The sequence below is a fragment of the Rattus norvegicus genome, chromosome 9 (genome assembly GCF_021556685.1).
Source record: "Rattus norvegicus strain SHRSP/BbbUtx chromosome 9, alternate assembly SHRSP_T2T, whole genome shotgun sequence".
Classification (NCBI taxonomy): domain Eukaryota; kingdom Metazoa; phylum Chordata; class Mammalia; order Rodentia; family Muridae; genus Rattus; species Rattus norvegicus.
Genome location: NC_141542.1, coordinates 103963185 through 103977529, shown reverse-complemented (window position 1 = coordinate 103977529; position 14345 = coordinate 103963185). Strand labels below are relative to the sequence as shown.

The 14345-nt window shown below is 51.9% G+C and overlaps 1 protein-coding gene across 10 annotated transcripts in view; it reads right to left on the bottom strand.

Annotated features, from left to right (window-relative positions):
- Positions 1–1953: 1953 nt before the first annotated feature.
- Mroh2a (maestro heat-like repeat family member 2A) overlaps positions 1954–14345 on the bottom strand; it is a 37085-nt gene continuing 24693 nt past the window's right edge. For 2 of the 10 annotated variants that reach the window (XM_087565596.1, NM_001447356.1), the window contains 14 exon segments: positions 14195–14313; positions 12499–12651; positions 11564–11718; positions 8873–9032; positions 8595–8788; positions 8213–8350; positions 7710–7824; positions 5669–5818; positions 5385–5567; positions 4358–4513; positions 3502–3633; positions 2893–2995; positions 2526–2591; positions 1954–2219 (listed from right to left, as the gene is read on the bottom strand). In XM_087565596.1, the coding sequence (XP_087421722.1) occupies positions 2098–2219; positions 2526–2591; positions 2893–2995; positions 3502–3633; positions 4358–4513; positions 5385–5567; positions 5669–5818; positions 7710–7824; positions 8213–8350; positions 8595–8788; positions 8873–9032; positions 11564–11718; positions 12499–12651; positions 14195–14313 (1946 nt within the window). In that variant the 3' untranslated portion in view covers positions 1954–2097. 10 annotated transcript variants of the gene reach the window in all.

Sequence of the window (14345 nt, the reverse complement as noted above, 5' to 3'; positions counted from 1 at the left end):
GCATGGTCTCTGCATATCTAGACCCTTCTTTGGGCCTGATCCTTGCTGAGAACTAAGGGGTCCAGTATCCCCTAGCGGAGGAAGGCAAGCAGGCGTGGGCAAAGGTGGAAGTCAAGTGTATGAGCTCTGAAAGGGAGCAGTTAACTGGAAACTTCTCTTGTGTTTACCCAAATAACATTGTATACTCTGCAGGTTTGCTTCACATCTGACAGGAGCTTGCACGAATAGGAGCTGTGGTTTGTGTCCCCCAAAGACTTATACTGGAAGTGTGTCCCCAGGTAGCAACACTGGTAGAGGGGTGGGGGTAAGTATCTCAGACTGATTAGGGACTTTGCCTCCTGGCAAGAATTAAGGACTTTGTCCTTGTTGCTTTCCCAGAGTGGTTACAAAAGCCCAGGCCTGACTTCACCCAATTTTCTAGCTTACCGTTCGGTTGGGGTTTTTTGCTGGGGGTGGTTGTGCAAATGATGCCTGCTCCACCCCCACATATTCTCATATCTGACACCAGATCTCTTGACTACCGCATGGCCTTGGGTTTCCAAAACTTAAGCTAAACCTTCATATAAGAAGGAGTGTCCAGCCTCAAGTATTTTGTGATAGTGCTTGGAAACTAGTGTAGACTGCTCTCACATCCAGAGTAGCCTGTTCCATTGTCCTGGATGTCTGGAGGGGTCCATATGGGCTATGGATATACATGTGTATGTGCATAACACTGGCACACTCTTAGAAGCCACAGGCAGGGATACAGACTGCTGTCAACTTGCTGAATAGCCTTTACAAATGGCTCCCAGTTAAGCAATATAAGAGACGCTTCACACCCACTGGTGCTCTCTGTTGGTGGTGGTATAACAAACACGGTTCAAACACGGTTCAAACCTGTGATGGGGGCGGGGGGGATACTAAGGATGGAACCCAAGCTTCATGCTTGATGAGCGCTGGCACAGACCCACACCCCAGTCTGCTCTCACTTGAGGTTGGGCATGCTGCCCTGGGTATCCTCATTTCACCAGAGCTCTCGGGGCACTCACTGTTGTAGTCACCTGTTAGATTTGGGTTTACTCTGGATCCCCACCACCCCTTCTAGTGTTATACAAATCAAAAATAATCTCCCCTCTGATTTGTTAGTTTTTGGTATTATGCAGAGTTACATTTTACAGTAGTTGACTTAAACCCTTTACTCTTTCTGAATTCTATTCCTTTTTAAAGGAAAGTCCATCTCAGAGACTGGCCCTCAGTTCTGCTGGTCACCTTTTGTTCTATCTGAGTGGAAGGGGAGCCCCAGGCACAGATACGTTGCGTGACATCCTGGGCTAGTGTACAAGCACACCCAGAGTTGATGCCAGCACTTCACTATTTACTCTATCGGAGCCAAAGAGCTGCAAAACTTGCCCTTGGTGAGAAGCCTCAGCAAGTGAACTGCCTCAGACTGGGCGAGCATCTCCTGGGTGCTGCCTTGAGTATTTTTGCCTGCCCTGGTCTCAGTGCCAACCCAAGAACGAGAAACTTGTCTTTGCTGTCTTTTCCTTCCAGATTTCTAGACATGGGACCAGTTACCCTTTTGGTTCCCTTGCCAAACTGTTCAGGGCCCCACTGGACTCCTGATCCCCCAGCCCCAACACCGATAGCCTCGAGTATTCAGGAAAGGAGAGGGTAGACTTTGTGTGAGCACTGCCTCCCAGTGAAGCTTCTCACGGTGTCGTGGCCAGCTGTAGATACATCTGCCTTTTGCTTTAGAAACAAGGTCCCTGGGGACAGGCTGGACAGTGGTTTTACCCCCCCCCCTTGCCTGGCACCATGCCTGGCTGTGGGTACACATCGGGACATGTGGGAGAGCAGTGCCTGTCCACACCCACAAGGGCTCAGCTGAGGATGAAGAGGCCTACAGGGCTGAAGCTGCCCATTGCCCCATGGTTGGCTTTGGGATGTGCTGTCCATATAGCCAGGAGCCTGCACTGGGGAGAGCAATGGAGGTATATTTCGGAGGGAGAGGAGGGATGGATACTCATTCTTTTACAGCAGTTTTTCTACAAATGAAAAATGATTTGCCATGCTATGGGCGGGTGTGACACCGATGAGGCAGTGTCAAATCGGAGCCACTTACGGCAGTCCTCTGGGTGAAGCCAAGAGCCAGTGCTGATTGCAGCTGTCCAGGACTTTGAGGGTCTCCAAGGCCGCCCTCCTGACCCCGGCATCTGAGTCCAGCTGCAGGTCCTGGAGAGCTGAGTAGGGACAAAAGGGACAGGTCCTTCGGTCAGGACATCACAAACAGGTTCAGGCCTTGGCTGTGGAATTGGGTAAGGGGCAGCAGAAAAATCTGAGAATGGTGTCCACACGGACTCTACCCACCAAATGCTCATCCTGGAAAGCCCTACATTCAGCCATCTCTCTAGGTCCAGCTACACCCTCTTCCCCCGTTGGCCCACAGCCCCGGGTCACCAGCCCCAGGTCACCAGCCCCTCGCCCAGCATGGTCTCAAAGGTGTTGGTGAGCCATGTGTTTCTACAGCTGAGTCTGCGCTACTTAACAATTCCGAAGTCCCACGAGGTCCATCTTCTTCAGATAATGGGCAGACAGCTGCTTCATGATAATTCCTGAAATGACAGGTGTACAGGCAACGCTTTAACTCCAGTGAGAGGTCCGCAGGCCCATGGGGCTGCCTCCCTCCCAGCAGGAGGCACACACAGATTGACCTGCGAAGACACCAGTCATGTGTCTTCGTCCGAAGTTAACAGTGTGCAAAAGGTCGGGCAAGCACGAAACTGGGCCGGCAGACCAGCGTGCGAGACCAGAGCTCACTCTCCTCCCAGATCACCGCTTGTCTCCCTGTCCAAACCTGGGGTTCGCTAAGTGGCTTCGAGATCCCGCCCCTGAATCTGGACGCATCTGTCCCACCTGCCAAGCTGCAGGCAGCAGTTCTGATCCTAGACAAGTTGTTTTTCATGAAGACTGTTGTTTCCAGCAGGAAGCTACAGAGAACAGCAGGCTTCTTCTGAGCCTGCAAAAACAAGGGTCACCTGGCTGTGGAGGGCCACCTGGCTGTGGAGGGCCACCTGGCTGTGGAGGGCCACCTGGCTGTGAAGGGCCACCTGACTGTGGAGGGTCACCTGGCTGTGGAGGGTCACCTGGCTGTGGAGGGCCACCTGGCTGTGGAGGGCCACCTGACTGTGGAGGGTCACCTGGCTGTGGAAAAAAAGCTGGGGACAGGCTGCCTCCAAAGAGCATTCCTTCCTGTCAGGAACCTTCCTGGACTTTGAAGACTGTAACCAAGCAATGCAAAAATACCACAAAACAATCTTCCCCCTGACCCCATCTTGAAATGGCTGTAGTCTGGTTGCTTGGGGCTAAATAAATTCTATTGCCAAAATTAAATTTTGTCTCTTTACTCTCCGACTGTGGCAGTTAGAAAAGTCAACATGGGTCCCCTTGCATTGTCCTGTTTTCATGGCAAAAGATAAGAATAGGGTCATAAGCCCAACCATGTCCCCCACTTGGCCTTCTCACCAGGACGGAGCACATGTTTGTCTGAAAAACTGTCATCTGGTCATTGATGCTGTCATTGCTGTGACCAAAGGAACTGTCCAGGGATTTCCAGCCCCAGAAATGCACACACTGAAACATGGTGGCCACACATGCCTGAAGGGATCAGGGCACAAGACAGCGGGAAAGACATCAACAAGCAGGGCGCTGGGTAGACTCTCCCCTGAGGAGAGAGAGAGCAGCCCCAGAAAGGGCTCCAGAGCAAACAAGAGTCAGGCTGGGGGCTCCTAGAAGCGCACCCATACATCTGTACTAAGCCCCCGGGGGCTAGGTACCCCTCACATGCCCCTTCAGCCAACACCTTTCCCTTTAAAGCAGCTGTGAGGGAGATGAAGCCAGACGCTCAGTTGGGATGGACAGGCTTCCTACTCTACCTTCTTTCACCCTATTCCTCCAACTCTCGGGATCTGGGGCCTTAGAGAGACGTGACAGACCAAGCTGAGCCCCTCTCAACGGCCCTGGCAGTTAGCCAAAGGGAGCCATGAGGAGAGGTTTAAGGCCAGTTTTAAAGGGGTCCAAGCCTGGGTACCTCAATGTGGCCTGTGAGGTACTGAATATTCTAGAAGGAAAAGTAGATAGGCAGACACCAGCTGTCCACGGCGACTAGAGCAAAGAGGAGCCGTAGCATGCGTCCTCACAGAGAAGCCCATTTTAGGGGCCCCTGGGGTGGTCCCTGCCCCAGCCTGCAGAAGGAATGGGGTAGCAGATGAAGAGTGGAAGAGCTGGTAGCTTACTGAGCCAGCAGGCGCAAGGGCCCCTTCCTCTTTTTGGCACTGTGGCCCCAGATTGTAGGACACAGGTTGGGGGGAGAGGGTGTTACCTGGGCCACGCTGGGGCAGGGGTCCTGGCAGTGCAGCAGGAGGGAGACCCAGCCTCTCTTCACCTCCCCTTTGAAGAAATGCTTCTTGGAAATTCCAACCACCTTTGCAAGCCTCCCAAAGAGGACGAAGGCCTTCAACCGCAACAGCTCACTCTCCTGAGAGTGAGAGGTACAAAGAGGCTGTCATCAGGAAGTCCAGCAAAGCCCCAGCCCTTGTCCATGGACAATTCCAACTCCTAGGTCTCTACAGAGCTTTCTGGATCCTTCCATCGGGACAGTCCCTCCTTCCTCGAGGCTCATGTAGCACTAGAGAGACTGGGCATGACTCTGGCTTGGGGAAGCGGGGGAGCGGGACAGTCATCCCAAAGGCATACATAAGAGTTTATATGGAATTTGAATGCACTCCATTTCCTGCCCAGCACCAGTGTCCAGAGGTGCTGCCAAAAGAATGTGAGCGAGCCCCGGGGAGCTTCTGGGACCCCACCCCCACCCCAGCACAGTATGGAATTCTCTTGAGCACTCAGATTGTAAGGTGCTGATTCTACAGCTCTTAGCATAAGCCAAGGTTGTTGCAAGGTCCCAAAGTCAGCCAAAGAACATTACTACTCCCTGTAGGACCAGCTTGTTCCGCCCTGGGACACATCATTTCTTCCAGCTTTGAGCAAATGGAGTGAATGCTATGACTTGAATGTGCCCCAACCTAGATTTAATGTGTTGGAAACTTAGTTCCCCAAATCATAAATAAATGGCATTTTGGAGGTGGCACCTTTAGAAGTCATCGCATTAGATGTAATGCTGGGAGTGGCATTCCCATGGTGACCTTTGTGGCCTTCTAGTAAGGATCCAAGTTAGCTTAGACAATGCAACAGAAGGCCCAAACCCCAGAACCGTAAGCTACGTAGACTGCTATGCTTCGTAAGTCATGCAGTCTCAGGTATTTTCTTAAAGCAACAGAGCACACAGATATTGCGTGGGGTGGGGGGCTCACAGATATTGCGTGGGGTGGGGGACTCTTATCTGGACTCACATTGTCGAAGAAAGCCCTGCACTGCTTAGAGATGGCTTCAAACGAAGATCCTATATCCCCCTCTCGGAGCTCGGCCAGGACCTTGGTCAGGGCCTCCATGCCTTCAGCGGTGGCACTGCTGCTCACCTGTCCCTGCAGGGAGCCCAGGCACTTCTCCAGCAGGAGTTTTCGGTACTGCTTCACCTAGAGGAATTCAGGTCACTCAGTTGCGCCCCAAGCTTCTCGGAGGAGCGTGCCCACATAGCCCTCAGTCCAGAGACCTTACACCAAGGCCAGTGTGGTACCTTCCGGGGAGCACCGAGAGCCATGTTGCCCAAGGCGCGCAGAGAGAGCACCTGCAGGGTCTCATCTTTGTCCTGCCCCGCGCCCTTCTCCAGCATCAGCACCACCGGCCTCAGCAGCTTCTCCTGGTGCAAAACTGGGTCGCTCATGAACTGGAAAAGGGAGAGCTGCAGTTACCCAAGGTGGAGGACCATAACTGGGCACTGAGGCAGAGAAGTCATTACAAAGAGGGATGCACAGAGAGGCCACTCTATGAGGAGGTGGGGGTGGGGGGGGATGACCATGAGCTTCTATCTTCTCATCCAGAAAAGGTACAGCTGTCTTGGGCTTGCCGTAGGATTCAATACAGAAATGTGCAGGGAATGCAAGTGCTGCCTGCTGTGGAGACACGTGTGTGTTATAATTCATTTCCTCTGTTAAGATGACAGGGCAGCTGCCATGCATAAGAGTCTCACCTTCCAGTGTCTGCACACAAGTGTGCAGGAAGCATAATTCGGGTCAGTCGACAGAATCCCTGCTGGGCTCGTACTCAAGAGTGTTAAGACTTCAGGCCGGTGGGAAACCCGCAGATGCACGTGTGTGTGTGCATGCTCAAGAACTCCTGAGTGCTTTTAAATTGTGAGTGTGTGCGCTCACACACTAGGATGCAGAGGACAGAGGCCTTACTTTTTTTTTTTTTTTTTGAGACAGGGTTTCATTATGCAGACCAGGTTAGCCTCAAACACACAGAGATCCTCCTGCCTCTGACTTCTGAATGCTGGGATTAAAGGCATGTCCCACAACTCATGGCTCTCGGGGCCGCTCCCTGAGCTGGATCTCTGGCCCAGATCTTCACCCTTTCCCCTACCAGCTCTGGGTTACAGACAGAGCTGCACACTCGGCTTTTCGGAGGGTGCCGGGGATCTGAACTCAGGTCCTCATGCTTGTCTAATAAATACTTTATGTGCCTTTATGTGCTAAGACACATCCCCTAGCCTCATGAGCGTATTTTAAAGATACCTAGAGGGAATTAAACATCACATTGGTGGCTTCTGGGGCTGAGCCTGGTAATCATTGTCACGCCTGGTGCCTTGAGACCACTCAACCTGCCATTTTTATGCCTATTGCACCCAACCTGCCATAGATCTTTTGATTCTCTAAACCTTCTGAGGAGCTCCCGGGAAGGGCCAAACAGAGTGGCGAGTGGCGACCACACCCTCACTTTACAAACCCCACAGGACAAAGTCCTGTGGCTCAGCCACTGTGTCTGGTCCCTGCATCTGACCCTTAGCTTGGCTTGCAAGCCACTTGAAGCTGTAAATCTCTCCCCATCAATGATTTTTTAATGGTTTGCAGAGGCACAGACATGGGAGGACTCTATGAGCCCGAGAAAGCTTGATGACTGGGGTGTAGTCCAATACCAGGGGTCATTGTCACGTGTCTAAGTGATGGGAAATATCTTGAGGGATCATGACACACAGAAAGTGTGTTTAGCTTAAGTGCCGGTGTCCATAGGGAAGGTTTTACTGGAACCCAGCCATACATGGTTTTGTGGCTCTCTCCCCACCCACATAGCCTGGCTCCCCATCACCCCCAAGTCAGGAATACTTCTTAACTATGAGGCTCCTCGGTGAAAGGTTGATGGCAACTGCTCAGGGACACTTGTTGGTCCTTATAGCTACTAGACAACATGCAATAAAATTTCTCCCAAAGGTCTCCTGGCCAGCTCCTCCAAGACTCCACGAATGGTCTAGCCACACAACTGAGAGATGAGTCCCTGCTAGCCAATGATGATCCCTGTTTCCAATGAGGCAAGGTGAGCACTTCCTAGCTCAGGCCTAGAAGCTCCTTTTGATTGGTTCAAAAGCTGTGTCTCAGCCTCTGCTTGCCCAGGACGTCCAAGTGTAGCAAAGGAGGGGATATCTACAGAAAGCAAGGTCTGTCCCCTAAACTCAGGTCCTCAAAGGACAGATGCCTGCCATGAAGATGTGGCACCCTAGAAAGCCCATAGACAATTACCCACCGCCCACCCGCACCCCTCCCTCCCAGGGCTGGGTGTCTCACTTCTACACAGATGGCCGTGCTGCTGATGCAGCAGCTCAGGACCTCAGAGCCCATGCCCGTGAGCACCAGCTCTGCCAGCCTCTGCATGTAGTTCTCCATGTTCTGCATGCACAACCTGAGGGGAAAGAAGGGTAGCACAGGGAGGGCTATCTCGGCTCTGCTCTTGTCCTCTACTCTAGAGCCCAAGCTTAAGGGGGAACTGAGTCAGACTTCCTAGTGTGTCTGCACCTTTCTCTGTTCCCCGGGTAGTTGATGGTAGGGGTGGGGGTGCCAGTTAAATGCTCAGGGCTGTGATGATGAGACCAGAATGCCCAGGGACCTACTGTGGCCTTGGAGGCCTCTCCTCTCTCTCTCTGTCCTCTCATTCTCTGGCCTCACTGCCACTCCAGAGTCCAGGACATCCATCGCTGTAGAAGTGACCCCAGAAACGTGACATCTAGCTATGCCATGCCCAGGGATAATCCTCTGCAGGACCCTTGAAGTCCCGGGAGCCCTGGCCCCACCTGGCCATCTGGCTCACTCCCTCTAGGAAGGTGCCTCCGTTCTCTAGCAGAGACCACACAGACTGCTCCTCCAGGGCCTGCTCCAGGGGCTCTCTGTTGATCCTCTTGACCAAAAGCTGCATGGATTTGATGGTGATCCTGGAGAGGGGCGAGCAAGGAAGACTGGAGGGGAAGGGCCACAGGAGACGGAGGTCTCCGATCTCTGGAACCTACACCACGCTGGACGCACATGGGGAAAGGGTGTGAGTAAAATCACTTCCACCCACTCCCGGGAGGACCAGTGGAACCCAGTGGCTTCTAAGGAAAAGCTAGCAGTCAACTTTAGCCCGAGTTGGCTACCTTGCACCGTGTACCTCCCTCCTGCCCACTTGCCCTTGAGCACCTCTGCAGGGTCATCTCCTGGGGCAGCGGCCCTGTGTGGACCAGCCTCCAGGTTTTCAGGACAGGGGAGGCAGCTTCTGGCCCGTGGCTGCTACCAAGTTGCAGCAGGAAGGTATACAGCAGGTCAGGAAACAGGTCTGGGAACTTATCATCCTGGTCCATCTTTTCCATGAGGAGTTGGATGGTACAGAGAGTCTGCAGGGAGAAGGGCTGGTGGGTCCTGCCCTGAGTCCCTGGCGGGGGAGTGAGGAGGTCCAATCACCTGCCTCCACCGCTCACCATCAGAGGGTCCACGGCTGCCAGGCGCCAGATGTCAGCCTTGGAGGTGGCATTTATCTTGGCAGTGAACCTTGACTGCAGCCGGCCCAGCAAGCCATGCAGCATGGTCCGTGCAAAGGGCACGTTCTCAGCCACAGCCAGCCACACCTCGGTCAGGTGGCTAGGCAAAGAAAGACAAGGAGGGCGGGCTTTCTGGCAGCCTGCTCTGGCAGGACAGCACCCCTCATGACACCCCTGTGTGACCCCTAAGCAAAGAGTTGAATTCTAGGAGGTCGCCAGAGTCGCTTTTGGTTATACAATCAGGGCTGGTCCCTCAGTTTCTCTAGGGTTCCAGTAAGAAAGCCACAGCCTCCTGACCTCACCAGGCCTCCCATTTGATGACCTCCTAGGGACAGCCAACGAAGCCTCCTAGAGCCTAAAGAAGCATTGAGCATCTTGCAGTGTTTTTTTTTTTTTTTTGTTTTGTTTTGTTTTTTTGCTGTTGGTTGTTTTTGTTTTTGTTTTTGGTCAGCCATTCCTCCCAAAATGTCTTCCAGGAATTTGGGGAGAATAATCACAGGAGACAGAGGTATAATGTTTGGAGGAATAAATACACACATGGGGGTACCAGTTAAATGCTCAGAGCTGATATTCCAGGAAGGTTTCTCTCTCTCTCTCTCTCTCTCTCTCTCTCCCCACATATATATATAATACATATATATGTGTGTGTATATATATATACATATATATACATATATACATATATATATATATATATATATATATATATATATACACATATCTCACAAAAAAAGGTGACTAAGGTCCCAAAGGACAAGGGGCCTGACAAGCTAACTTTGAAAATGGACTTCTTGAGATAGGCATCATGGTACAAGTCTGAAATCCCTCATTTGAGAGGTCGAGGCAGGTGGGGAATCAGGAGTCCAAGGCCAGCTTCAGCTACACGAGGAGTTTGAGGCTAGCCTGGGCTACATGTCCAAATCAAAACCAACAATAACAACAACAACAACAACAAAATCCAACAAAAATAGCATGAAATTAGAAAGAAAATGGCCTCCTTGGCTAGAAAGTGAAACTCATGGCACTGCTGGGAAGGAAAATGCCAGTGGACTGAGACTTATTGTGCCGGGTACAAATAGTACAGAGAAAAAGTCTAAAATCTGGAAAAGTCTAAGGAGCTAAAGCAAGCAATTCTATAAATGAACAAGGAAACAATTCAAGTGTGTATTCGAACCCACAGAGCCAGTGCAGGAGCCCAGGCCAGTGTGGGGAGAGACACAGCTAGATGCTATGGACGGGAAGCCGATGGGGAGGTAGGTGCACACTGCTCCTTAACGCCCTGTGGATGTGTCTGAAACAAAGGTTTATAGCTCCAGCCTGAATTCTACCAATGCTATGTGCCCCTGGCAAGACTTTGGGATCTGAAACCCAGCTGGGTGTCACCTCAGTGGCAGTCTGGTATGACCCTGAAGGAAGGGAAGCTTCCAGGCTTCTGCTCCATGGGGGCTGTGCTAAGTGCTGCATTCTTCAAAGGTCTCTGCATCACTGTGTTTCGACAGAAAGCCAAGACTGGGAGGAAGCAACAGCTAGATTGTGGCATTGCTACCTTGAAAGCCATCGAGCCCCGCATATCTGCTGATATCACTATGCATTGTATGTGACCCTGCTCACCCAGCTCTCCAACCATCACCTTCAGGAGGTCACCAAATATGCACACAGCAGACCTCGCTTAGGAAACGCCACACCTTAGTGGTACCACACCTGGGCTTCACACGTCAGCCCCTTTTGCTGTGAATCTGAGACCTCTTAGGAAATGTTCCTTTCTCTACTCAAGTCGGCCTCACCTCACTGATCCACACAGGCTCAGCTCCTCTGGGGAACCACTCTGGCCTCTTGCTGGGCCTTGCCCAAGTGAATTCTGGCATCTTCCAAACTTACTGTTTTTACCATGGCCCTGTCTATGCCCTGGTAAGAAGGGAGTTGGCACTGGAGAGGGTGGGGGAGAGGGAGAGGGTGGGGGAGAGGGAGAGGGAGAGGGAGAGGGAGAGGGAGAGGGAGAGGGAGAGGGAGAGGGAGAGGGAGAGGGAGGGAGAGCTCAGCGCTCGTGAGTGTGTGCTGCTCTTGCAGAGGGCCTGAGTTCAGTTGGCAGTGCCAACATCAGGAAGCTCACAGTCACCTGGAACCCCGCCCCCCCCCAGCCCGCTCCAGAGAGTCTGACACTCTCTTTGGGCCTCTGCTAGTACAGGCATACACATGGCGTATGTACCCATATACATGGAAATAAGCAATAGAAATTAAGCGAGAGAGAGGGGACTGCTGTCCTTCGGAAACATCGCTTGCACAGGGACAGGCTGATGTATCTCAGAGGCTCAGGGGTACAGGCCTGAGGAGCCATGATTTATTTTTGTCTGTGCCTCTGTTCCTCCCAGGGAAGGGCCACCATGAAAGAATGCCCCGAGCCTTTTGGATGTTGTCCTAGAAGGGACAACTAGGGTATGGATGAAGTTATGAGATACAGACTCAAGCTCAACCCAATGAAGTGGTAAGCCTGGGATGTGGGTCAGTGGCTTGGCAAAGGGCATGGGTGTCCTACATGAGATACAGGCACAGGGCCTTGCCTGACCTCGGGTGCAAGGCACTGCCCCAAGGCTTAGGCTCTTCCTAGCCTTGTCCACCTCCCATGGCACTCACCTTTCCATGGGCAGCGGCTGCCTCAAGAGTGACGTGAGGACAGTTTCCTGGTGGTAGTGTGCCAGCAGGAGGATGCCTTCGATGAGATGCCTCCTCACCTCTTGGTGGTCTACCACTGGCAGGTGGACCAAGATGGCACCCAGTATCTCAGCCACCTGAGGAGGGGGTGGGCATCTTCTTGGGTGGGTGGGCATTTGGGACTGGTGTTGATTATTTTAAATTGTCAACGCAACTTAGAATCAACTGGAAAGAGAATCTTAATAAGGAACTGTCTAGGTCAGGTTGGCATGTGGACAGGCCTGTGAGGGGCCGTTTTCATTGTTGATTGAGGCAGAGAAGACCCAGTCCACCACGGGCAGCAGCATTTCCTAGGCTCTGTGCCCTGAACTATGGAAGAGTGAAGGAAGCAGAAAGCAAGCAGGATGCCTGTGCTGCTTTCTGCTCTTAACTGTGGCTATAATGTCACTGGCTGCTTGACTGTCCCTCAGTGACGAGATGTAACCTGGAACTGTACACCAGTTTGATCATTGTCCTTGCTAAATTGTGTTTGGTCAGTGTGCTTTACGACAGTAATTGAAATGAAGGTAGTTCAGGGCCCCTGTAGGACACCTCTCATTTGAGGAGCATGGTAGGTGGGTTAATCCCCTAAAGCCTTCTCAAGATGCCCTATGGGTCTCTTCCTCCTACATGTTCAGTGTGTCTTCACAGGGCAGGTAAGTGCCCCACTGAAAAGAGCCTGGTACCCATGGCCCCTCATCTACTCACTGGCCAGTTACATCTCAGCAGTTTTCTCATTCTAGAGCTCTGTTTTATCCTCTTTAGCACCCCTGGTTTGGGTGAAAGCAATCAGTCTCAATGTGTGCCACACAGCCTATACTTGTGTACACCGGTCAGTTCTAGCACCAATCCAAAGCATCCCCTGCCAGCTTGGCTACCTTGTCCTCCAGCTCCTTGACCCGCATCTGGAGGAAGATGCCTATCCAGGTGACAGCAGCCCTGTCGTGCTGCAGGTCCATGGCCCCAATGTTCTCACAGAGCTTCTGGATGAGAGAGACAACCTCATCGCAGTTAAACTCTGGGCAGACCACCTAGGACCAGAGCAAGACAGAATTCCAGGCTCCCTCCACTCCCCTGATCCATATGGCACACAAGGCCTATGTACCCACATACACAGAAATAAGCAACAGAAATTAAGCGAGAGAGGGGACTGCTGTCCTTCGGGAATGTAGATATTAGATAAGTTACTTGCCCCTTTGGGATATATTCTAAAGGGCACAGAGACAGGCTGATTGTATCTCAGAGGCTCAGGAGTACAGGCCTGAGGAGCCATGCCTTTTTATTTTGTCTGTGCCTCTGTTCCTCCCAGGGAAGGGCTGCCATGAGAGAATGCCCTGGGCTTTTTGGATGTTGTCCTAGAAGGGACAACTAGGGTATAACATAGAGACTCAAGCTCAACCTGATGAAGTGGTAAGCCTGGGATGTGGTCAGTGGCTCCGCAAGGGGCAGGGGTGTCCTACATGAGATACAGGCACAGGGCCTTGCCTGGGAAGAGAATCTTCACTTGATCTTAGCCAAAAGGCCGAGAAGCGATAGGAAGAGAATCTTAACAAGGAATTATCTAGGTCAGGTTGGCCTGTGGGCAGGTCTGCAGGGGATTGTTTTAATTGTTAATCGAGGAAGGGAAGACTCAGCCCACCAAGGGCGGCAGCATTCCCTAGGCTGTGCCCTGAAGAATGGAAGAATATCCCAGTTTCCCAAGGCTTTCAGAGTGTGCCAAACCTTCCCCACTCCTTATCACTGCCTCTTACTCTGTATCTCATACAGGACATTCCCTTCTTCACAGCACTGTCTCGCAGACACTCTCTGACCTCAACCTGCAGCTAAACAAACTCCCATGGGCACCAGGAAGACAACCTCTGCCCCCCTAGGCAGAAATGACTTTAAGTTCCATTTCTTTGAAGGTCAAGGCCCATGTCATGGTTCTGGGTACTCGTATTCATCAGTATGCCACTAGCAGCTCAGGAACTAGTGCCAGTGTAGTAGTTTGAATAAGAATGGCCTCTATAGGCTCCTATATTCCAATTCTTAGTCACCAGGGAGTAGAACTCTTTAATAGGATTAGTCGGTTTAGGAGGTGTGGCCTTGGTGGAGGAAGTGTGTCATTGGGGGTAGACTTTAAAGTTTCGAAAACCCAAGCCAGGTCCAGTCTCTCTCTCTGGCCAAGCATCAGGGATTTAGCTCGAAGCTACTTCTCTAGCACCACACCTGTCTGCTGCCACGCTCCCTGCCACGAGGACAATGGACTAAGCCTCTAAAACTGTAAGCAAGCTCCCAACTAAATGTTTTCCTTTGTAAGAGTTGTCTTAGTCATGGTCTCTTCACAGCAATAGAGCAGCAGCTAAGACAGCCAGGGTGCAGGGTCTGATTGGCCCTTTCCCACAGCCCTCTCCACACTCACTAGGGTCTTAGAGGAGTCAGCCAGGGAATGTCAGGCATCTATCCTTTATGTCCCGGCCACTACAAGCCGTTTCACTACAGATGCATCTACTGAGAAATGATAGCCTGGGTGACAAGATTGGCTATACAGACAGCATAGGAGACGGAGGCACCCCCAGCACGGCCCAGTGTCACCTTGGCGATTCTGGAGGAAGCACTGGAAATCTTGTCCATGTCTGTGTCCTGGAGGTCCTCCTTACATTTCTGTAGTTCCTGCTCCTTGGAAGCTCCCCATAAAGAGCACGTCTGGCTAACTGTTTGGAGTATAATCAGATACGAGCAGCAG